Consider the following 23,445-nt stretch of genomic DNA (forward strand, 5'->3'; position numbering starts at 1 on the left):
GCAGGGGAGGTGGTGGTACTGCGACTACGACTACGACTACGACCCTTTGATATGCTTCCTTTTGCATGTTGCAATAAATATGCTGTTTTATCCCAGCTGGAGACCGGCACATCCCACATACCCAGTCCCCTTTCCACTTTCCACCAGCACGAACAGAACGCCAAAGCAGCAAGTGCCATACCATACCAATCCATAGTGTACCATACTATCCATATGCCGGAATCGATGCCAGAGTGGGCGTGGCAGGTCGGGCGGATTCTATCAGTGATATGTCCCTATGAGCTGCCCGTTGGCCGTGCATCAGAGTTTTCATAGTTGGCCGAAGAAAAGGTTCGAGTTTCCCCTAATTAGGAAAATCCTTTGTGCAGAACTGCTGCAGCAAACATGAGGAACGGAACTCTAACGAACTGATTTCTTATTTCGGTATTCCTTACGCTTTTAGTTATTGAAAAAGCCATGAATGAATTTTATTAAGAATTATGGGAAAAATATTATATACAAAGTATAACCTTCTTTTGGCAGATATATCAATAAAAGAGGAAAAGAACAAGATGAGGAAAAAATAATTTCCTTAAAATTTTATTTTTTCATTTGCTAAGATGTATGTACCAAATAGAGTCAAATTTCTTAGGATTCAAAGTTAAAGTCGGAATTAAACATGGAGCGGAACCATGTGCCATAAAAACAATCAAGGCTTAGAGAACTGAGTTATAGAATTTATTGTAGGTAGATGTTTCTTTACTCTCTGTGGCCATTAAAACTAGTTTGCTTTATGAAGACTACCCCAAAAACCTGTCAAAATACCATCTAAAACCAGCTGATATGGACAATTAAACTACTTAATATTGAACTCCTATTCTAAATAACGCTGTCAATGGCGGAACCTTTGGACAGCTGTTGCTCTTGACCGGTCGTGGGGCATCCACTTGACCACCTCAGAGGTGCCTGTATGGCAAGTGGCTTCTGTTGGTCCTGCAACAAGGACTTGCCCCCCTTTACCGCCACCCCTGCTCTCTACACTCTAGCCAAAGAGTTTACATTCTGTTGCGCGTTCGCACGCTTTTTGCAGGCACTGTTGTCCCTGCACCCGACGCGGTTGTTTCCGCCGTTTCGCTTGGCCTGTCCATTGTACAATTAGCGCCCTGTGCCACCGGTGGTGCAGTATGAGCTGCAGGATGAGGTGGAGCAGGAGGTCCTGGAGGTGGAGCTGTTGTGTTAGGAACTTGTTTGGCCAGGGCAACGCAACTCAATGGAGCTCGCAAAAAGGTGGCCGTTGCCGTTGCACACTTTGAACTCCATTGAGAGTGGTTCGGCGCCGATGGCAACAATGATGGGAGGTATCTAGATAGGTATATTTAGATAAACCGCGTGGAAAGTATCTATGTACTTTAAAAAAATTTAAGAAACACCTTTCCATTACCTAAAGTACTTCTTAGTAAAAAACCAAGGAAATAAGTCTTCAATTTTAGCATATTTAAAGAAAATCCCTTAAACCAAAATGTTAATTAAATCTATGAGTTTACTAGTATTACAAAAATAATATTAAATTTTTATTGCCAGGTACAAGGCAATGGCCAACAACAAACAGCAACACCCCTTTCACCTTAACTGGCAACCCAGAAATGAAGCCATCCTGCTGCGATAACTTTTTAGCATCCATTGGATACGTCTTTTGTTCGGTGCGACATCCATTGTTGTGGCCATTTTATTTGCATTTAATTTATTTACGATTACTTTCTGGCTGGTGCAGCAATTGCTCTGGCATATTTCGCATACTTTGTCAATTGCAAATTATTTTATTGTCGCAACATTGTTTCCCAGGCAGACATTCCCAGCCCGGCAACTAGAAATCAAAAACCGCACCGCCAAATCGACAGAGTGGTGGGCGAGCATCGTGTGCTGGAGATTTACGACTTCCTAGAGATTATTAGAACAAATGCCAATCCAGTTGGTGACAAAGCGCAGAACGACTTTCTAAAGCCCGACTCTACTCTACTCCGAAAACCAGACGCCGAGACCCAAATTAAGCAATAAAAAGAATAAACAAATGTCCAAACTCAAGTGGATAGCAATCGCATAAATTCATTAATTTAAATTGAGCAGAGCGCGATGGCAATTTATGGGCTCTCCAATCGACGCAACTAAACTAAAGTTGCCAGGTCGGGTCGTTATTAATACAAATCCCATGCAAATGAACAAGAACGCTGGGTGATCACTTTAGCCCCTACGATAGAACTCCTACCCCCTCTCTATCCCCATCATATCATCGAATGGCTCCCGTGTTTATGGCCTCACTCTGTTTTAGGGGCTTACGAACTATTATGCAATTAGCCGTGTGAGCGTATTAAGCGATTAGAGCCTATGGCAGCATAAATTTTACTACAAGATTTCAGCACCCACTTAAGATGTGCGTGTGTTTTCGGGGCTTTGGGAATGGGTTTTCGGGGATGGATGTCCAGGAGGCCACGGTTAACGACCTGCAAATAAAAATTTGCATAAACTTAGGTGGAGGCGCACGAAAGTCGAAGGGACGGGTGCCCTGGTGGTTGGCCATTACTTTCGCAAACTGGCTAATTAGTCAACAATGGCAAAATCCAGGGGGAAAATTATTCCCGAAGAGCTGCATAAATTTCAATAAACATATAGCCGAAGAACGGGGGAATTGAAAGGGCGCATCGAAAGTCGGCTCCAGTGTGTCTGACATGAGTCCAATTAACTATGCTCGTGCGGTATTGAAAGTCACGATTGTTGCGTGTGCCGCCGCATCAAGACGAGTTCTTTGCCAGATTAATGGGCTCCACTCGACTCGGTTTTTTGGGGGCCATCAATTAGAAAGCAGTCGGGCAGCAAATAGCAGACAGCGCGACGCTTAGAGAATCTCTATCTAAATAGGTATATATCCCCTACTTAATATGGGGGTCTCACCTTGAAGAACTTGCCCAGCGCCTTGTAGTCCAGTCCATCGGAACAGTTAAAGACGACGCACTTCTTGGCCACCGCCTTGGCCAGATCCTTGCAGGTCTCCGTTTTTCCGGTTCCCGCAGGTCCTTCAGGTGCTCCACCCAGGCAGAGCTTAAGGGCGCCCATTAATGTCCTGCATTCGATCGAATCCGATCGGGAATTAGAGAAAAAATGGATTCTTTTTAATACAGAGTGGCTGCAAAGAGTTGATGGATGGGGCGAGCAAATGGAGTGGGCACGCTTTTAATATCTATTTGGTATTTATTCCCATTTCTCACGGCAGCAGCTTAAAAAATGGTCATTTCAGGTTGTATTTTCTGACCCAAATATGAGTTTTTTAAGGTATTGGGTATATAGACTAGGGTAAAAGGTAGGGGATTTTACAGAAACGACATTAATATAAGCAATTTATAAAATTCTGTATATCCACAATATTAGTTTGTATTAAATATATATATTAATTTTATTAAAATAAAGGAGTTAGAAATAATAATATTAATAAATATTTAAGCATTTCAACAATACCACAAAAATTTGTTAACTTAATTTGGAATACTTTTTATCAGACTTACTCTCAACATCCTTTTTAATATTTAACAAAAAATGATATTATAGGTGTTTTTTTTCAATCTCTCTGCCCAAGAATGGATACTTTTCCATTCGACTAACTAACATTTCTTACATTGCTCATTTTTTGCCGCTTGTTTTGCAAGTTCATATTTTTATCATATTGGCAGTGTCCCCACTTTGGTTGCTTGTGCATATATTTTTTAGCCTTTCCGGCATAACCATACAAATATCTATATACACTCGGTTTCATTTTTTGTTTGTCTGTTTGTCCTTCCTTTTTTAACTATCCAAGCATGGGTGTGAGTGTTAGTGTGCCGTGTGTGTGTGTGTGTGTGTGTGAAAAACTGTCCAACATTGATTTATTTGTTTAATATAAAAGTTTTATCGGAAACCCCATTAAAATGTCCTTTCTGCCGGCTTGCCAACGACGGCCTGCCTGCCAGCCTGCTGCCAGTTTGTGTGTCCTTCCTCCTTCGGATCCTGGAAATAACCCCTTGTTGCTGTTGTTATTGTGTGTTTGTCGTAGGCAGCTTAAACATCAAAAAGGTTTTCAGCTCTTTTTGCGTATTTTGTTTGAAAAATGAAAATAAATTTAAAATGCACCGAAATAAAATAAATATTTTCCCAATAAACGTGGCTGGCTTCTCGTCTGACTTTTAGATGCATACAGTGTGTGTGGAAAGGAGGGGCTTTTGCAACGGTTTGTCAATTAATATTTTCGATATTCACATGCACAGGTGCGGAGTGTGCAGAGGGGTTGTGGGATTTGTGTAAGATATATAGGGATGGTATAGTACCCACCGGTAGCAGCGATCGGTGAGGGGAGTCACCACCAAACGGGGCAGATTTCCCAGATATTCCATGCCATATTCGACATCTGTGACCACCATACTGACGCACACCCAATCCTCGTTTTCTGGGGAATATTCGAGGATTTATGGTTGTGGTCTATTGGTAAAAAACAGTTGAGCCCCAAAGTAAACTCACTCTCGTTGACCTTCCAGTAGTAGCGCAGCTGGGAGATCCAATCAAAGTCCTGTATGTTGGAGACCTTGGAATCTGTCAGGTACTTAACCACATCGCGGTCTGAACATTAGGAATACAAAGTTAATGAAATATATGATTAATTAACCTAATATTATATGTTTTTGACCTTATTTAGGTTCCATTCTTTGAATAAAGACTTAAATGATTTTAGTACCTTATATGTAGACGTTAGAACTAGAGAAATACTTCTCCTATATAGCAAAACCATGAGTGATTTAAGATTTACTTGGGTATCTTACTTTAAATTATAATCTTAATAAATTTTTTTACCGAATAGAATTCACCTTGAAATTTCAAGTGCTATTTAACAAAAACCTGAATAATTTGAAACTTTAATAAAATAAAAGTTAATAAAAAATGTAAAAGCTCTAACCGAATCTCTTGCGGTTTTGTTTTTGGTTTGTACATTATTTAATTATGCAAACGTGTTCGGTTTGTGGTTAGGTTAAAGAGCGTTAAAATACGGTCAAGTTGGTTCGGCTTTGAAGCATGGTTGGTCCGCATTTCAAATTCTACTTATTGTTCCTGGCTCCCAACTCACTATTCCACTAACTCCCCCACTCACCGTGAACATCCAGGACAATCAGTGCCTCGACGGCAATCCGGACTCCGGCTTGCAGATCCGTGCGCACCAATTGCACCAGGTCGGCAATCTGCAGATTGGACTTCTCCAAATAAGCCGGCAGCTCCTTCGTCTCGATGGCCTCCTCCACCTGGTGGAGGTAAAAAAAAAGAAAGGTGCCAAGGAAAAGCATAAAGTGTCTGAGAAACTGCAGCGAGGCGAAAGCAAATAAAGAGCGAAATATGGTTTTCAATTTCGCTGCTTTGCCGAACGCGGAAAAACTTCTTCCCCCTCCAAGTCAAAGTCAAAGCCCAAAAGGGAAGCGCTCACAAAAAGGAGGACCCTGGGGTCAGGGGTCCTGAACTCCGACTAATCTCACTGTCAGCGGCACAGAGAGCTCTCCTCTGACAACCGACTGATGGACATTTGTTGTCCGAGGGACGACGTCCTTGTGGTTATCGCGGTTTTGTAGCCAAACTCACCTCGTAGGTCCAGGCCATGCAGGAGATGCCCTGAACCACCTGGCCGGGCCAACTGACCACCCAGGAGACGCGCTCCACCATCGCGTAGTCCTCCCACGCCTCCCGCATCTGCTCCTTCACACTGTCCAGCATCACCATCTCCACCTCCTTGAGCCACATCTCCACCAGTCCCTATTAGACAAAGGTGATTCGTTCAGGGGATTGCAATGGGACTTCAAGAGGTCTATCTTACATTGGCCAACTGCGGATTTATCTTGCGCACCAGGGCCACACGCTCCTCCTCATCGCTGACCATCTCGATGATCTCCATGTTGTCGTCAAAGGTTAGGCTGCCAATCTGTGGGGAAATCATAAGGTGTTTCTTTTAGTGTGTAACTATAAGTAATGGTTATGTTTAACAGAATATAGCTCTACGAATCAATTTATTTTCTGATTAAGATTCAAAAAGCCAAACTCACTCCCTCGAAACACTTCCTCAAATGTGGCTGAACCCGCATGGGATCCTTGGTCTCCGAGAGAATCTCCAACAACTCGTCATTAGACAAAAAGAAGAAACGCGCGAAGAACAGACGCTTCTGCTCCAGATATGTGTTCAAGCCCTTGGTGACCGTTTCCAGATCCTCGATGGCCTTGGTGAAGACCTCCAGCATATCCGGAAACTCGGTGGCGGCCATCACATGGCGATCCTTTAATGTGTGCTTCATAATCCTCCGCCACAACTTGTCCACCGCCTTAAAGTTCCTGCCCTCCAGCGGCATCTGTCGCATGATATCCTCGCTGCTGAAGATCGGCTCCAGGTACATCCAGGTGATCTGCACCTGGGTCCAGGCATCAATGATGTTTTGGATGAGGAGCAATCGTGCCTCCCAGTCATCCGCCTTCGAGCCCAGGGCCGTGATGAAAGGCGATCTCTTCATGGCCTGCGTTCGCATTATGTGATCGTCCAGGAGCGTCTGAATATCATCCAGGCTGGCCAGGATGTGCGTGTCCGAGTCGCGGTACTGCAGCACCTCGAACATCACGTCCTTCCAGTCCGCCTGCATGATCCTCAGTCCATTATTCAGGTCGTACTCCTTGCCAGCGGCATTCGCAATCTCCTCCAACTGCGGCAGGATGCTCATGATGTCCACATCGATCATGTCCTTTAGGGTGGGATACAGCTTCGGGTTGACCTTGCGACCCAGTATCTTGGAGATCTGGTCCCAGTGCCGCTTCTCCAATCCATGACGACAAATCGAGTCCAAAACGGGCAGATAGACACGGAACTTCTCGATCTTCATGCGCATCTGCTCGGCGGCTCGTTTGGCCACTGGATTGTAGGCCAACTGGCGGGACAGCTTGTACATTATCTGGGGGAAAAAGAAAATTGGTTATCCAGTGGGTTAAAAGCAATGCCCAGTTCCATTCAAAAAACTGCCAAGCTACCAGGCAATTATCAGAAACTCAATTAATTAGGTCGACCTAGTTTGATACCTCTTCCTAAAAACGTTAAAAAAAAAGTAGCATTTTTATTTTCCTAAGATGGAACTATCTGAAATAGTGACAATATTGTTTTTAAATATTAAAACAATTAAATATTGAATATGTCTTAGTACAGATGAATTTCTTTCACGATTGGCAAGTATTCCCTACAATCATTCATCATTAATTGTACAGCGACAACTTTGTTTAAATAAATTCAACTTTAAAGAAGAAAGTTGCCAGTTAAAATCAATGAAAGAAACTGTGGCCCAGTGAAAAAGCTTAAAATAATTCGATTTCACTAGGGTATTCGAGGCTTCGTCGGTGGATTGTTTCTCTTATTTTTTTCGGGTCCCACTTTGCCGCTTCAGCTGTGCCGAAAAATTCAATTCAACTGACTTTCCTTTTGCGCCTTTGTGCAGCTTTTTTGCGTGGCTCCGAACGGCTTCCCAGCTGACCCCGTAGGGGTCACATCCCCATCCCCATTCCCATCCTGGGGCACCTCCTCCTCCAACTACTCATCTTATGCCAGCCGGCCGCCAAATATGTTGGGCATTTTTTCCATGCATACTTTTCGGCTGCCAAGTGGAACTTTCTTTTTGCAGCCAGTTTGGGTTTGTCCCTTGCCGAATGGATGGATGGCTACTACTATTGCTGCCCTAGGTGGCTTGAGGTTTTTAGTTGCATTTTAGTTGCTACATTGGCTTACAGACAGACACAGGGATGGTACACAAAATGGAGGGACCACAGGACGAAGGACTCTGAACTCAGGACTGAGGACGGAACCCATGCATGGGCAGTTGAGCAGGAGAAATCCGACAACAGCTCAAACTTTGTCGGTCGTTGCTCGTTTTTATTTCCGCCAGCTACAGAAGCTACTGAAGCTAGTGGAGCCCCCTGGAATGACAACTTCCGACTTTGCAACTACTTACCTTGTGCATATTCTCCACTTGCTCCCGCACGCCATCCGCATTAAGGCATTCGAAGCGCTCGAACATCCTGAAAGCACCAGAAGAGATGTAAATAGAAATACACGAAAAAAAGAGAAGGACCACCAGTGGTGTGTCCTCATCATAAGCGGCAGCTATCTGCTGGAATTCGGCCCCGGGTTGTGGGAATTGAGTGGGGGTACACCACGATTGGTATTGGGATTTGCGTGCAGCAATGTCAATGGAAATGACTGCCGGACTGGGGCCATTTCAATTCGGAATATTACGGGCCCACAGGAAGTGTGACACTGGGCCCGCCGGCTGACAGAAGTATAATTGCAATGGGCTTAAACGATGTCCCTGCTTACCAAATGAGATAATCCTTCTCGAATTCGTATGAGGTCTTCCACAGTTTCTCGATGGGCTCCATTTTCTCGATGATCTCGGCGAGAAGTGGAAAGGCGGAGACATCAATTTGGAGTAGGGTCTCCTCTGTGTTAATCGCCTTGGCCTCACGACTGAGGTTCTATAAGGTAAAAATAGGAAAAGATTAATCTTTATTTAAAACTTTCACTTGAAAATAAAATTATATTAAAAAGGGTGTCCATAAGTAGGCTACAATAAAGACTAATGATGATTCCATAGCATACTTTTTGAGACCTATTTAAAGTGTTTTCAGATTTTAATCACCAAACTGCGACTGTTAAATTTAATACAATCAAGCTCCCACCACATCGAATCAAAGCCAATCTACTACATAAATACCAGCAAAGTTGAGCTAATCCCTCACCTCAATGGTGGTGAAGAGCAAATCGACCGTATCCACCCGCTCCTTGAGCTCCTCCAGCGTGAGCACATCCCGTATTTCCCGTATGCGAAAGCCGTCCATCGTTCGCTTCTCCTGGGCGAGCAGCTTCTCGAACTCCATGCGCCGCTCCCTGCAAGGATGTCGGCTTAGCATCTGTATCTGTATCTGGTCTGGGATCTGTTCGGGATCAGGCCCCTAATCGGCATTTCACTCACCGCAAGGCCAGCTCCAGATTATCACGCACCACCGCCAATCGGGCGGCACTCAAATCCAGGACCTCCTCCAGTTCGCCGGGCAGGATGAATGTGCGCGAGTTGAGATGGAGTTCATCGCCTGCGGATGTGGATGTGGATGTGGTAAGGGGATTGGGAGTGAGACTGATAGCGATGCCAGAAAATACCAGACCAGCAAAGACTACCCGATGACTCTCGATTGTACTCGCTGCTAATTAACTGCGCTTAACTCTTAATTAATTGGCTGCGCGAGTCTTTCTTTTTTGGGGGACACACTAATTAATTATTCGAGTAGGTACGAGTATCTTTGGCCCTGACAAGCTGTATCCGTGAGTATTTGGTGTGACGAAGCCACACATTCGGACTGAGGCAAACAGGCAAACAGACAGACAGAGAGACGGGTGGAGCCGCAAATGCAGAGGGACTAAAGAACAATATTGTAGCTATCCGAAAGATACACACGACACTTCACGATAACTGGCAATTGTCTGCGTGGATTTCTGTGGATGCGGATGTGAATGTGGATTTGGTTGTGGGTGTGAGACCGTCTGCATTTGCCGGTTGTCAAAGCAACTTTCACACATTCATGAATTTGTTAAGCTCATTAAGTTGCATTTTCGAGGTTTTAGCGGAGCTCAATGTTTGGTGTCTCACCGCAAGTAATTATAAAACCAATTAGTAGACTCAGCTTGTTAGTTGAGGTTAATTATGTTAAGCGAAGCTGCACTTCCTGCCTTTCCTATCAGCCCATTCCCTTCCGCATCACCTCTGCTCCGAAAAGCCAAACACAGCGCAAAGCAAACACACTAGCTGCACTGGGGGAAAAAATGGTAAACTATCAGGATATTCAATTTTTAGGGATTAAGGTAATATGGTAAGAGACCCGATAAATACAAACGTCTCTAAAAATACGAAGTCTATCGTTAGTATATCGAAGGTACCAAAGTCATTGCATCAAAATTGTTAGAACAATTAGTATGTAAAATAGCGTTAAACAAGTTTTACTTTTTAAATGGTTCTTAAGGCTTTTAGTTCTTTAAGTTTATAATAGTTTAGGTCGTTTAAGTTATTTATATGCAAGGCCGTTTCTGGTAATGATTATTTTCCTGCTTTAGGATGACCCTTTTATTTGGTATTTCAGTGACCTTAGGGATCTCGGAATATCCGTTATTCCAGATTTAAATTTCTGATTCAATATCACATTTTTCCCCCAGTGCCTGGGTTTTGGTCAGGATTGAGGGAGCAAGACCTCGGCTGGGCAGCTGCAGCTGCACAAACAGCGGAGGGGAGGACCGAGGAGCCCTGACCGGGAAGTCCTGGCTAAACCAAACCAATTGCATCACTCACTGGACAGGTAGGTGTGTGTCAGCAGGAAGACGACGCGCTTCAACACGTTCTTGATTTCATCCTTGATGGCAAATATGCGCATCTCCCGGCACTCGTTGATGTAGTTCTGCAGGGCCACCACCTCGGGCGTCTCCTCCGGCCGCTCGCCGGCCTTCATCGACATCTCCTCCAGCTCCTCGCAGATGCTGAAGTGGCAGAAAAAAGAGTCCGGTAAAAAATCAGCCATATATGTACATACGGTACGAGTATATGTACGGTGCAAAGTTATCTATTAAGTGGCATTGGGGGGCAGTCAGCATAAAAGTTAAGTGAAAGAGCACTCGCACTTCATTTGGCTGATGCTGATGCAATCTGTTCCCGCTACCTGGCTACTTACGCCCGATTCTCGTTCCAATTGAGGGCTTTGTAAAAATCAATTATGAAATCGTAGATTTCGCGCACATACATCCGCAGCGATAGCTTCACGTGCCGATTATCCAGCATGAACAGGTTGAGCGGAATGAAATCGCGCAGATAATAGGTCGTATCGCTCACCGCCTGCAGTTTTTTCAGCAGCTCCTGGACGGGCTGAAAGACAGAGGTGTCCCATGGAAAAGGGGCTTATTAAACTAAATGTTGCCGAATTTAAATATTCCTTAAATTATAACGGAGGTATCACCATAACACAAACAGATTTAATGAGCTCTTTTGATATGATGCCCATTTTGCATATTTTGAATTTTTGAAATACACCTACAATTTCGTATAATTTCCCATTTCAATTTAAATATGCTTTGTGTCATGAACCCTTTTAATTTCAACTGTCATTTGGGAAATAATTACATTGGAAGTATTCAATTAAATAAACGAACTAAATGAGAAATTTCATTGAATTCCTTTAAAATGGTAAAAGATAAAATGTATATCTTATTTCATTTTAGGTATGTTGGAAAATGTTTGTGTACTTTTTGGCAAATTGTACTAATACACACTAATGACCATCATTTATTCGTTTGTCATTGGAAACTGTAATGATATTCCTGTGTGATTCGATTGAAAAATGTTGCAATTTAAAGCTGGAAAACCCCTCCCAATCTCACAACCCCACCACCACTGATCCCCCCGTGGTGCAACCATGGTGGTGCGGACCGAGATGCACTCGCATTTCATGCATCGACAGGCAGCAGGCAGCATACGCAGTCGGAAGTAATTTTTATTTTATATAAATTGCGCAAAAAATCCAAACCGAACCAAACGAATCGAGAGCAGAGGAAATTGCTGGTCGTTTCATAAAACTTAATGAATGCGAACTGCAATCGGAATGGTTGTTGGTTGTGGGATGGGAGGTTTGGGGAAGTAAATTGAGCATATAATATACGTTCGGTAATTCGGGGCGACTCCCTAAGTATAACGACATGCCAAACTTTGTTAAATCAACAGGCTGGCGAAGCCAAACAGCGACTAATTAAACATTGCACATAGCTAACAAACTGTCGGGAGTCAACAAGAGACAGAGGAGGCGTTATAATCCGGATTCCGGATTCGGGATTCCGGCGAGGTGGAACTTGTCAAATTACACAAAGTGCCAGCCACTTCCCAACTCCCCATACCACGACTCCTGTCAGCCAACTTGTCTGTCTGTCAGCAGTCTATTAATATTCCGTAATGAAATTTTATGTTAATTCTACGCATCATTGCGTGTAATCAAATCGAAATAAATAATTAAATCCATTTCAAGACGAGCCCCGGGCTCAGTCCGCTGATTGCCACCAGGAGCGCTAAACTCACCCCAAGTTCCGGCAGTATATTCTCGGTCCAGACCTTCTGAACCATGGGCATTATCAGCTTCTGGAAGAGCCCGAAGTAGTACTTGTAGATGGGCTTCAGGTACACATGCACTCCGCGCCAGTTGACCTTCACGATCTGCTCGACTTTCTCACAAAGTTCCAGGAAATCCACATGTTCCTCATCTATATAGTGAAGGTAGCCCTGCGTTTCGGGTTCTGTAAAGGATGTTATATTAAATTCAAATTTATAACTATAAGGAAATTAGAAATTACCTCCTCCCGACATAACAAATTCAAGACGGGGAATATCATACCCCACTGCCAAAATACTCTTGAAATGCTCTGTGAAAATTCGAGGCAGTTCCTGCATATAGGGGTATATATAAAGCTTGTTCGAATGATCCATTTCAAACTGCGCCACATCATCTATGTCGGGAAACTGCGATAGAAGGATTTAATATATAGTGGTTCCCTTATGAAATCCTTAGATATTTACATTTTCCACAAACTGGGTGCCCTGTGGCTGCTGGAAAGGATCGGCATCGTCCTCGTCATAGACATAAATATTTGAGGAGGGTCTGACGCCAGGACCCATGTCAATGGGTTCGTGATCAAAGTGGGCACCGACCACAGAGGCAATTAGGGTCATCAGCGGAATCCTCTTCAGCTTGGCATCGTACATGGAGTACTTGTCGATGCGGTTGCCCTCCTTAAAGGCGCACAGCACCTTGAAAAGGTAGTTGATGCTCTTGCTGATGAGGCTGTTCAGGTGTCGGGACATCGCGGCATGGATGCACCGGAAGAGTATGGCCGCCCGACCACCGTACTTTCCCGACATGGGCACCATATCCTTCCAAGTGCCACGCATCTCGTTCATCAAATCAGCGCAGCGGGGCAGCCAATCATTAATCAGTAACTTAAATATATTTCCAGACTTTACTAAACAGAGCTCATGATATCATACGATATTTACTTACATCCCGAACCTCGGCACAGCTCTTCTCAATGAAAACCTGTACAGTATCCGCATCCATGGGTCTTTGGGCCAGGAGTAGCTGAGCCAGGTCCACCACCACCAAATCCGCGTATAGATCATGCCACAACCTATTCACAGCCTGAACCGTGGGATGTGTGGTCATGAGAACCTCACCAATACGGGCCTTGGCCCTCAAGAGATTGGAACGCCAGGGGACCGGCGGATAGATGGTGAAATTGGGAAAGTCCGGCGGTTCCCTCTCCAGCTGAAGACGCCTTCTCTCCATATTGGATCTGTGTACTCAAGATATATCAAAATCAAGATAATAAATCAGACATGAATGACCCACGATAGTAAGTAGTTCAGAAAGTTGCGCTTGACATGGTGGCGGAAATCCTCTTGCAGATCGATGAGACACACGATGATAAGGATGGCCAAATCCTGACGCACTCCGCGGTCGCCCACGAACAGATAATCCATTAATATAACTTCTGGCGGCAGTTTGGGCCAATCTTTCTGTAATGAGTTGATTAGACACCGGGTTGAGAAGGGGACGACAGGTGGCCTAAACTTTTGCAGGCGCTCGGGGGCGATTTTGGAACTACTTTGTTTTGGGGAAAGGGGGATTGTCTACATCTTCAGCTGCTCATTAAGCCGCCTTTACCGGCACTGATTCGCCGGTGCTGATGGCAAGTGCTTGGCTTAAATCCCTGCCAAAGTTTGTTTGGCGCTCACGTCAAAACATCAACACGCGCCCCGTCACTTGTCATCCCAGTTGCCCCCATATCTCCCATCTTCCAGCCCCCATCATTTCCCAACCAATCCTGGGAGCATGTTTAATATGCTCGCACTGCCGGCAAACTTTTTCGGCGAAAACTTCCGCCAAATTCCTAGCTAGTTAAGTTTACTAATAATGTCTACGGTATACAGAGTCTGGAACTCCTTTCGTATATTAATCTGTGTTGCCCATACGGCGGTTTTACTAGTTGATTTAGTTAAAGAAATTTAAACCAAAACCACGAACACATTTAATTTTGTTTGCTGAAGAATAATAATTGACACAAAGATTGATAAGGATAGCTGTGGTTGATTGAAATAAAGTCAAATGTGGTTTAAGAAAATAATTGTCTAGAAAGTGTTTGCCACTTTATTTACTGAGTGGTAAACAACTTTATTGACCTTTAATTTTAAAATCAACAGTTAATTATAAGATAATTATAGGCGAGTTAAGCATGGATTTATGGTTCTTGCATTTCAATATTTACCTGAACCAAACTAAAAGTTTCCCTGGCTCATCTACTTTATTTAACAGTAAGGGACTCCCAATTTATCTTAGCAAACTAACTTACACCTATAAAAAATTGAATAATAATATATTTTTTAATAGTTCTTAATGTTTCTTGATTTTGAGAAGATTGCCCTAAAGTTATATAGAGATAGATAACTCTATAAAATAGAGATGTACTCACCTCCTCCTTGAGTATGAATCGGTAGGCATCCTGTAGCAGGGCACTCTTCGGATCGATGCGTCTGAAGGCCTTTCTTATGAGGTGTGAAGGATACGTCGTCAGTTGCACTATGGACATCTAAGATAAGGATGCGAGGAAGTGGTTCCATTAAACCGGGTGTGATTCACGCCAACACACAAGCGGCTTCTCTTTTTAACAACTAATCACGTTATTCATAACTCTGACCATGCCCCCCGGACCATAATATTTACGAGGTATGAATTATATAATTTTTATAAGCACGTTCCCCGAAGCCAACGCAGCTTAATTTACTCGCACGCTCACGCACACATGTTTACTTTGTATGGAGTTTATTATTATCATTTTTTATGGACAGAGACGCAGAGATACGGACAGAGATACGGACACGGACATGGATATGGATGTGGACACGTCGGAGGAGTGGGATACGAACACGGAGCACAAGTCGGAGTCAACGATAAAATTTATTTACGCCCGACGCTGGTGCTCACTTTTGATGGGTTTTTTATGGTCTCGGTCAGGGAGTCATTGCGGCCGGGAATTTGGCTTTCATTTTTCATGCTGAACTGTCTTTTTTCTGCATTTAGCATATGTTTGGTCAGTTGCATAATTCAGAATTACGCAGAGACACGTGAAGCAAACAACTATACCCCATCGAAACTCACACTCTTTAGCAGGCACTGGAATCGCTTTTGCATCTTGAGGGGGAATATCTTCTCGGCTTTTGCCCGTTCCAACTGGTATTTGGCCAACATCTGCCTCTTCTGCTCATCAGGATCCACCGGTTGCAGGGGTTGCATGTACGGAAAGTGGCTGTATTCAGAAATAAATATTTTAGATATACTTAAATATTTAATTTGTATACTCACGTGGCTTCCATTTTCTTGAGACACCGCAGAAACTCCTCATTTGTGGAGAAATCCTTACGATGTATACGACTCTTTCCCACACAGCAGGTCTTTTTCTTTACCTAAATAAAGGTAAACTTTTTATGCAAAACTATGACAAGTGAAGGGTTCAATAGGCACGCACCGCAAGAAGACCTACGGATTTCAACACTTTCAACGTTTTACTTTTATCCTTACAGGTGGGTGGATCGGGATATTTGGTGAGGCCGTGGCCTATTTTGTGCTCGGCTGCCTTTAGCACGGGCTCGATTAGCTCGTCAATTATCTTGCCGACCCTCATCAGCTCATTGCGACATTCTATTAAGAAGGTATAATACTTAATTTGAAAATATAACATCATAGTTGTTTCATTATTTACGAGATAGATGAATAATTTACGTTATCAATTAGTCTTGTAGGTGTACCAGTACTGTTATACAGTTCAACAAATTTAATAAAAGATCTCAGAAACAACATTCGTTAGATAGTCATCTCTTGGTAATGGAAGCTAAACCTATTTAATAACTTCATATGTTTTATTCTTTAGAAAATATTTAAAAATATATGGGTTAGGAATTGATTGTTTCTATCCCAAATATATTTATACATATCCCTTACCCTGTGGTGTTCGGAATGCATAATGATCGCCGGCAGTGAACTTCTCCTTCCTTGGAGGTCCTTTCAGGTTGTTTACTCTCATATGGCGAGCGGAGGGTGTACGATAGGCACCAATCAGTTCCGAAGGAGATCCATGCTGTCGCCTCAGCTGATTCGTCCACAAGGAGGACCTGGTTCCACAACTCGGGTAGAAAATCCTTACTCTCCGATTGCAGTAGATTTCCAAAAGCTGGCTGGTCATTTCATAGATTTCCTGCTCACTGGGCCGCACTGACAGGGGAGGGTGTCAAATTTTTAATAATGCACACTGAATAAATATGAACGCTTATTTATTACCGCCAGTCATCCATTTGTCAATCCAGGGAAATTGATTACAAGCTGCAGGCGAAAAAACGAAAAAAACGAAACAAACCAATGGTAAAAAATAATGCGAAAAAATGAAATTGAAAATCGCATTTAATATTTGCCCACGAATATGACATGGGTCTGTCTGCACTTTTCAAATTTGATTTTTCCCCTTTTTTCGTGACTTTTACCGTGCCTGAAAGGCAGGTCAAATAGGTTTGTTTGTGCAACATGAAATTGTTTTAAATAAAAGTCACGGCGCCAGAGTTCGATTTTTAACTGATTAAACTGGAATTAATTTCCATGCCGGGCCTTTACAAACGGAATTCCCCCGGGCCGAGTGGACATCTCTGGCTATCTGTGGCCACCGTACATATGCATTTGCATGCTAATGTCTATTGGCAACACGCTTTTATGCTATTGTGTAACCGGATCCCTTATTAGACCTCGCCATCCATTCCGGCATTAAATATTAAAAAACTAGACACAAAAATGAAACATTTTTATTACAAACTGGCGACAAAGGTCGAGAGTGAAGAGAGATAGGGATATTTGTGGGGGATATCTGATATCTGGGTTCCCTAATATTACCAAGGGATCAGAAAATTATATAAAAAGTATATTTTTTTCATAGAAAATATATTTTAACTTAAAATAACCAAAATAATAATCAAAAAAAATACTAACTCAGCCAAAACTAAAGTTTTGATCATAATTTCTACATTATAAGTGAATTCTTATCCTTATCAAGGCAAGTTTTAAAAATGATATGAATATATTTTCGACAAATTTCTAAAAACATAACAGTTTAATTGGGAATGTATATTAAAAAGTGGAATATTTATAACATATTCATAGATAAAATACTTCTTCAAAGCATCCCCATTTCCTAAAGAGTATACCACGGAAAAAACGCAAACATAAAAATGTTCCATGTAAATGCTAAATAAAACACTATGATAAACATGTAGTAGAGTCAGTCGACCCGTCCTTCGTCCTTTCCCTGCACCGCCCCCATGTCCACCCACCCCCTCCCACTTTCCTCGCCCTGAGTGCCCTGCTCTCCCAAAGGATATTCAAATAAATGTCATACGCATTTGTTTTTTGGTTTTACCTTTTTTTCCTCATTTCGGTTATAAAATTTTATGTTAAAAGGATAATGTTTGGAATTTTTATGTTTACAGGTGAACAATTTTCCAGCGAGCTGCGCTGTGGGAGCCCGGAAAATTGGGCAAAGCTGTAAAATGGGGGAGCAGCCAAGAAGGAATTGAGAGCTGGGCGAGGGAGCCGCTCCAGTCGGGGCATGTTTTCGCATTTAATAAAGTATTAAGTGTTATGTTTTTGCGGTAAAGTTCGCACTCATTGAATAACACAAAATGTGTGGCAATTTGTTTGGGGCTGTTCCCCCTACCCGCCACCTGGGATAATGCGCAAATGTTGTTCAACTTAATTGTCATCACTGGCTGTGGTTTTTCCCTAACTCTCACTTACCCGTAGAGTCAAAGTTGTACGTATGATCCTTGGCATCGCGCAGCATTTCGAACTGCTCGGGCATTATGATGTCCTCCAGTTGGAGTTCCTGAAGACTGTCATCATCGCACTCGTCATACTCCTCCTTAACGTTATCCAAATCGTATCGGTGGAAATCAAACTCCCGATTACAGCGTCCCACAATTTTGTCGGTTTGCATGTGGGCTATTATGGGTAAATATAGTATATCGTATAATGCCAACAAGAAAACCCTCACATATCTTCTCCTGTAGAAACTCCTTGACAGGATCCAAGGGCAGCTGGTCGAAGCCATATTTTAGGTCGAAGAAGGGGCAATCGTTCAGCTGCCGCTTGTCGCCTTTCTTTTGAGCCTGAGAAACTCGCGGAAGATGGAGAGTTCGCTTTCTCCTCAGCTTATCGTCCTGCAGCCGAGGATCGCAGTAAGGACGTCGCTCGGGGGCTACCTTCTTTTGCATTCTAAGGACATGGATTCCGGATGGTGTGTGTGTGCGTGATCCCTCCGTCAATGTCGGCTTGTTAACGAATCGTATTCAAAGCCTACAACACAACGAAACACGATTTTCTAGTCTGTTTTCATTTGTTTCACTCTGTGCGGGGCATACTTTTCTCTACTCTCCCTTCGAGAAAAGTGGAAAAACGAAAAACCTACAGTTCGAATGGCAAAAGTTTGCACAGCAGCAGCAGCGAAATATTTGCGGGCCAGCGATGAACGTGAAATGTTTACAAACAAAGTCGAGGCCCAGGCAATGGGCATGGCATGGCCATGGCAACGGAGGACCCGGGGCCTCCTGGCCCAGGAACCAGGGAGCCCAGGAACCGGGGGCGTACGTGTAACCCCGGCAACCAGTACCGGCTGCAAAAGCCGCTACCGGAGCTGGAGCTGGAGATTCCCCGACTCCCCGTCAATGCTCGCCTTTCAACGTGCTCCGCTCTGCTCGATAATATTTGATATTTGTGTCTGGCGAAGGGAAGGCTTCCCACTGCTACAACTGCATTCGCAGTCACACGGAGGAAAAAAGGTATAAAATCAGTGGAATTTAAAAAATGTCTTTTGAAAATCACAAAACTATTCAGATAGTTAGGGATATACATAGTAACAGAAAATATAACAAATAATATTATAAAAGCTTAGCTTTCAAATTAGTTACGTATATGTTTAAAATCGTTGTATACCAAAATCAATGGATTTTAAATTATTTTAATGAATTTCAAATAGAAATTTAAGTTTCTGTGCTATTACTTATGTCTTCGTTATAACTAGACTAATATATAGGAACGTACTGTAATTTCCCCTACGGATATATGTTCTGAACATGCTACATTTCGTTTAATATCAATGATGCGGCCTGTTCTAACACAATTTTATTATAAACTCCATTAGGCAGTCATTAAGGTTGTTCACAATGATAATAACAAATTTCCACTTAATGAAAATCGAATATTTTTTGATTAGAGATTTTACCTGGGTTTGAAATAGTTCAGCTACCTTTAATGTTCCTTTAATATTTTCTTCAAGGCAGTCATTAAGGTTGTTCACAAGATATAACAAATCCCTCATTCTAGAATCTCGAATACTTTTTAGATTCGAGATTTTATTAGGGTCATGAAGTTGTTCACCTAACCTTAATATTTTTTAAAGTGCACCCCAAAGCACACGGAGCAGGCAGGTAACGCGGCAGCTTTTCTCGAAATGTGCACACATTTTTCAATAAAGCGCTGCAACTGCAGAAAAGCTGGTCGCAACGTAGAGCTGCCGCCGCTGCTCCCGGCATTCTGTGTATTTATTATCCCATCTGTCTGGCGAAAGGAGCAGCACAGTGCTCGTCATTGAACCTGATGATATGTTGACAATGATGGAAAATAATAATACTGGTTCGCAGGAGCTGGAGCTCCCTAATAGGGTTGCGGCTCAATGGGATTCCCATCCATAATGCTCCGAGGCGAGGCAACATAATCATGAGCCGATTTCGCAAGGAGATCCCGATACCACTGCATTTTGGACCACTGGCGGTATTGGCTTTAACAAAAACGTCTTTTGCTGGTTTATGGCACTGGTGTTTTGGGCTTCTGAGTCTGCAATTAGCGCAACAATTAATTGTGGCCAACTAATTGGAAATTTGATTAATGGGCGTATGCGGTTGCCTTACCTTTGTGGTCCTTCCTTACCGGCAAAGGCAGTCAACTTTGACCAACTTTGAGGGCGCAGTAAATGCGGTTGCCACAAATGCGAGATAGAGTTATCAAGTGTGTGTGTTTGGAGGTGACAGGTCGTGGGAATAGTTGGGCATGCGAAACCATCATCGGAGGCCGGCAAAACCAGGATTCAGGACTCAGGACCAGGATCCAGGTCATCTAACTGTCACGTGCCTAAGCCAACGCAATGCAGGTGCCACCGACAGATCCTTCGGGGAATAGAAAACCCAGAGAGCGGGTTTGCTGCAGTGCATCCCATCCAAAGCCGGGCGTGACAAATATTTATTAACTGCCACAGAACAGCGGGCATCAACTTAGGGCTTTGATCCGAGCATTAGAGAGCTAATAAAAAATTGATTCCGACTTCGTCAATTGTCACAAATAATGATTACCACGCATTTTCGGATACCCATCCTGGGGGCATGACACGCATCAAATTGCATTTAGTTTGTCATTGGCCTTTTGGGTGGGTTGACTTTTCCTGGGGGCTTGGGCTTTGGCAAACAAAGGACCGTAATGCGACGGCTGTCAGTCACGTGACCTCATTGCTGAAAATACACACAAAGGGGTGGGACAACATCATTATTAACAAAGTCAACGAGCAGCAACAAAAGTCCGGAGGAGCATCATCGTTTCCAGCCTGCGAGTATGCAACACTTTTCACCAGAACGGAAATAAGTCGAATCCAATCATACCCTAAGAAGCTTAACTCCCCAGTGGATGTGGATGAGGATGTGGTGCGCCAGTTTTCGGGAGTGAGGAAGTATGAAATTGGATATGCGCTTGCTTCGAACACAATAGAAGGAATAAATCTTGGTTCGAAAGCAGGAAATAAATCATTGATAGTATAGGAAAATATGAAAACTTTGCATCGGAACTTCAAGAGTAAAAAGTAAAGGCTTAGCAAAAGGCTTTATATGCACCTTAAGGGGATTGCTTATTAAAACTTGATGATTGGCTTTTCATGAATATTTTAGAAGAGAAAAACCGATTTTTAAAGCCATTATAAATGATAGGCATATAACTATTGCGATAGAAACATTGTTTTAACACTATATGAACAGATTCTTTAGTTTTCATAAATTTTTCAAATGCTTTGTGGACCGAGAAGCTTATGTATTTTGATTTTGTAATATTTGAGTAGGTTATTATAGCTAGCTCCTGAAATTATGATGTATATGGTAGGAAAACCCTCAACATTGTAATAAACAATATTTAGGTTTCTGAAATTTAAATGTATAAGAATTAGTCACACATCAAATTATTTAAAAAATATATTTTAATTTTAGTAAATATTATGTGAAAAGTGTTTCAGATTCCGCAGATTCTTTTAAGATAGGGTATAATTAAAGAACTGCCTCGTCAAGGCATCGTTTTCTCTTTTTTCTGCCCATTCCCCATTGTTTATTTGCCTCGATTCTGTATTTTTTCCCCGTTTGCTGCCATGGCGAATCGCATTTTGTCCACGTGATTAATGGCCAGTGCTGGAAGACGTCGCGACTTGAAAAATTACATTCAAAATAAACGACAGAGGCGTCGTGGTCGGCGTTTTAAAACGGCCCGTAACACGTGAGGGGGGTTGCAAAGCGGGGAAGGGGAGGTAAAAGCGGGTCAAAGGGCGTGAGATGGAAGGTGGGTGGCGGGAGAACGAAGGATAAGGCGGCCAGTGTCGCATATCAGGCAGCAAAACTCGTCCTGACGCACGTAAAAGATGCAACAGGAGCAAGAGCAAACACCGTGTGATTTACACGCAGCCCACGGGGGGTGGGGATTGGGTTGGCTAAAGGCTGGCCGGGGTTACGAAAAGGGGATGGGGTCATAGTGCAAATTAGGGGTTGACGCTGCCGTGCAGGCGACGCACTCGCTTGTCAATTGAAAACGTGCCAACAATTTGCAACGACGATTAATCGTGCGACCAAACTGGGAGTTACAATTGCCAGTGGTCCGGTCCTTTGGCAGCTTCTGCTCCTCCACCTCCTCCTGCTCCTCCTGCTCCTCCTCCTCCTCCTGGCCAGGATCTGACTCCAACTGTCTGGAATCGTCCTTTCACCGGCGGAACCGTGCATGTCGCGGCGCATTTGCAGCTCTGTTTACGACCAAGTTTGCCCTGCGTTTGACTAATTTGTGTGGACTCTATTATGCCTGGCTAGGAAATGGGAATGGAAATGGAAATGGGTTTGGTGGCAAAGGTTAAAGCCAAAGGTGGCCTGCCCACCTAAGCCTCGACAGACGTCTGATGATGAGCACTTAATTCCCAGTCGCTAATTGGCTCCAAGATGATGTTTCCAAGAAGGACACGCACCACTGGGATGATCAAGCTCGCAAGTCAAGCGATTTGCGGCACGTGAAATGATATATCTGCTGGGGTTAAAGCCAGCTTAAATCACGACTATATTTATGGCTGGTTAATTATCGGCATTCGCTTAAATTTTAATCAATTTTTATCGCTAATATTTCTTTTCCTCTGGCTTCGTGTTATCATTAATAATGAATATAATTATGGAATGTCAAAGTGGGTAGAATGCAAAACGAAAACGGGGGAAAAAAAACCAAACGGGTGAAATACAATCGCTTTATACGGATGCAGATACAGATAGAGAGATACTGCGACCGGGCCATCATTAAAGGCTTTTGTATGCAATTACATGCCGCATTGAGCAATCATAAATTAGCTTTGCAAAAGTGCGATAAAAAAATGTAGCGAAATTCAATTAAATTATAAAATGTGCAAAAATTTAATGCCCATAATGAAAAGTCGGCCCATCTCATGTTCGCATTAATCATAACAATTTGCAACTTATTTCTGCCCACCTCCGGAGCATCTCTCATTTCACATGGCTAAAATAAAAATTAAAAACAACGATTGCCTACTGAAATCTGCCCACTGTATATTCATATTTGTTTTAAATGTCAACAATCATCAATGCAAATTCCCTGCAAATATAGCCAGTCATTCCTGATTTATCCTCGAAACGTCGCATCAATTGCGATCGAGTGGCTTCTGATGGAGGGAAAACATGTGAATCGAAGTGGAAACCGCAATGGTGTCAAAGATAGAGATATATATGGACACCTGATGGCCTTAACTATTCAGCTGACCTTACTGCAATTGGAATAGCACAGCAGTAGTTAGATAATATTTGATTTTGAGCTACAAAATAAGCTATAATAAGAAACATAACTAATGACAATATTGTTCTCCGTTTGAAAACAGAATGGGAAATTTATTTAACTTAACATTGATGATATAACATATTT

The 23,445-nt window shown here is 42.9% G+C and overlaps 2 protein-coding genes across 4 annotated transcripts in view; one reads left to right on the forward strand and one right to left on the reverse strand.

Annotated features, from left to right (window-relative positions):
- The window catches only part of Dnah3 (dynein heavy chain 3, axonemal), a 41,168-nt gene extending 22,581 nt beyond the window's left edge, over positions 1-18,587 (reverse strand). For 2 of the 3 annotated variants that reach the window (XM_070995675.1, XM_065864413.2), the window contains exons 1-25: positions 17,974-18,175; positions 16,474-16,515; positions 16,138-16,407; positions 15,665-15,837; positions 15,502-15,602; positions 15,298-15,445; positions 14,612-14,728; positions 13,492-13,658; positions 13,144-13,435; positions 12,663-13,082; positions 12,440-12,605; positions 12,168-12,382; positions 10,777-10,967; positions 10,401-10,585; positions 9,036-9,153; positions 8,803-8,950; positions 8,381-8,538; positions 8,016-8,082; positions 6,081-6,971; positions 5,855-5,959; positions 5,623-5,793; positions 5,144-5,291; positions 4,519-4,617; positions 4,333-4,447; positions 2,926-3,094 (exon numbers count right to left, since the gene is read on the reverse strand). In XM_070995675.1, the coding sequence (XP_070851776.1) occupies positions 2,926-3,094; positions 4,333-4,447; positions 4,519-4,617; positions 5,144-5,291; positions 5,623-5,793; positions 5,855-5,959; positions 6,081-6,971; positions 8,016-8,082; positions 8,381-8,538; positions 8,803-8,950; positions 9,036-9,153; positions 10,401-10,585; positions 10,777-10,967; positions 12,168-12,382; positions 12,440-12,605; positions 12,663-13,082; positions 13,144-13,435; positions 13,492-13,658; positions 14,612-14,728; positions 15,298-15,445; positions 15,502-15,602; positions 15,665-15,837; positions 16,138-16,407; positions 16,474-16,515; positions 17,974-18,172 (4,875 nt within the window). In that variant the 5' untranslated portion in view covers positions 18,173-18,175. Of the gene's footprint in view, positions 1-2,925; positions 3,095-4,332; positions 4,448-4,518; positions 4,618-5,143; positions 5,292-5,622; positions 5,794-5,854; positions 5,960-6,080; positions 6,972-8,015; positions 8,083-8,380; positions 8,539-8,802; positions 8,951-9,035; positions 9,154-10,400; positions 10,586-10,776; positions 10,968-12,167; positions 12,383-12,439; positions 12,606-12,662; positions 13,083-13,143; positions 13,436-13,491; positions 13,659-14,611; positions 14,729-15,297; positions 15,446-15,501; positions 15,603-15,664; positions 15,838-16,137; positions 16,408-16,473; positions 16,516-17,973; positions 18,178-18,229 lie in introns of those variants that run through there. The other variant, XM_036815684.3, reaches the window with a different exon arrangement.
- Positions 18,588-20,280: 1,693 nt separating this feature from the next.
- Positions 20,281-20,533, forward strand: LOC139353228 (uncharacterized). The gene is given in 4 exon segments (XM_070996778.1): positions 20,281-20,366; positions 20,368-20,416; positions 20,419-20,484; positions 20,486-20,533. Coding segments are annotated over 4 exon segments (249 nt in total).
- The last annotated feature ends 2,912 nt before the right edge of the window (positions 20,534-23,445 follow it).

Source organism: Drosophila suzukii, chromosome 3 (genome assembly GCF_043229965.1).
Source record: "Drosophila suzukii chromosome 3, CBGP_Dsuzu_IsoJpt1.0, whole genome shotgun sequence".
Lineage (NCBI taxonomy): Eukaryota > Metazoa > Arthropoda > Insecta > Diptera > Drosophilidae > Drosophila > Drosophila suzukii.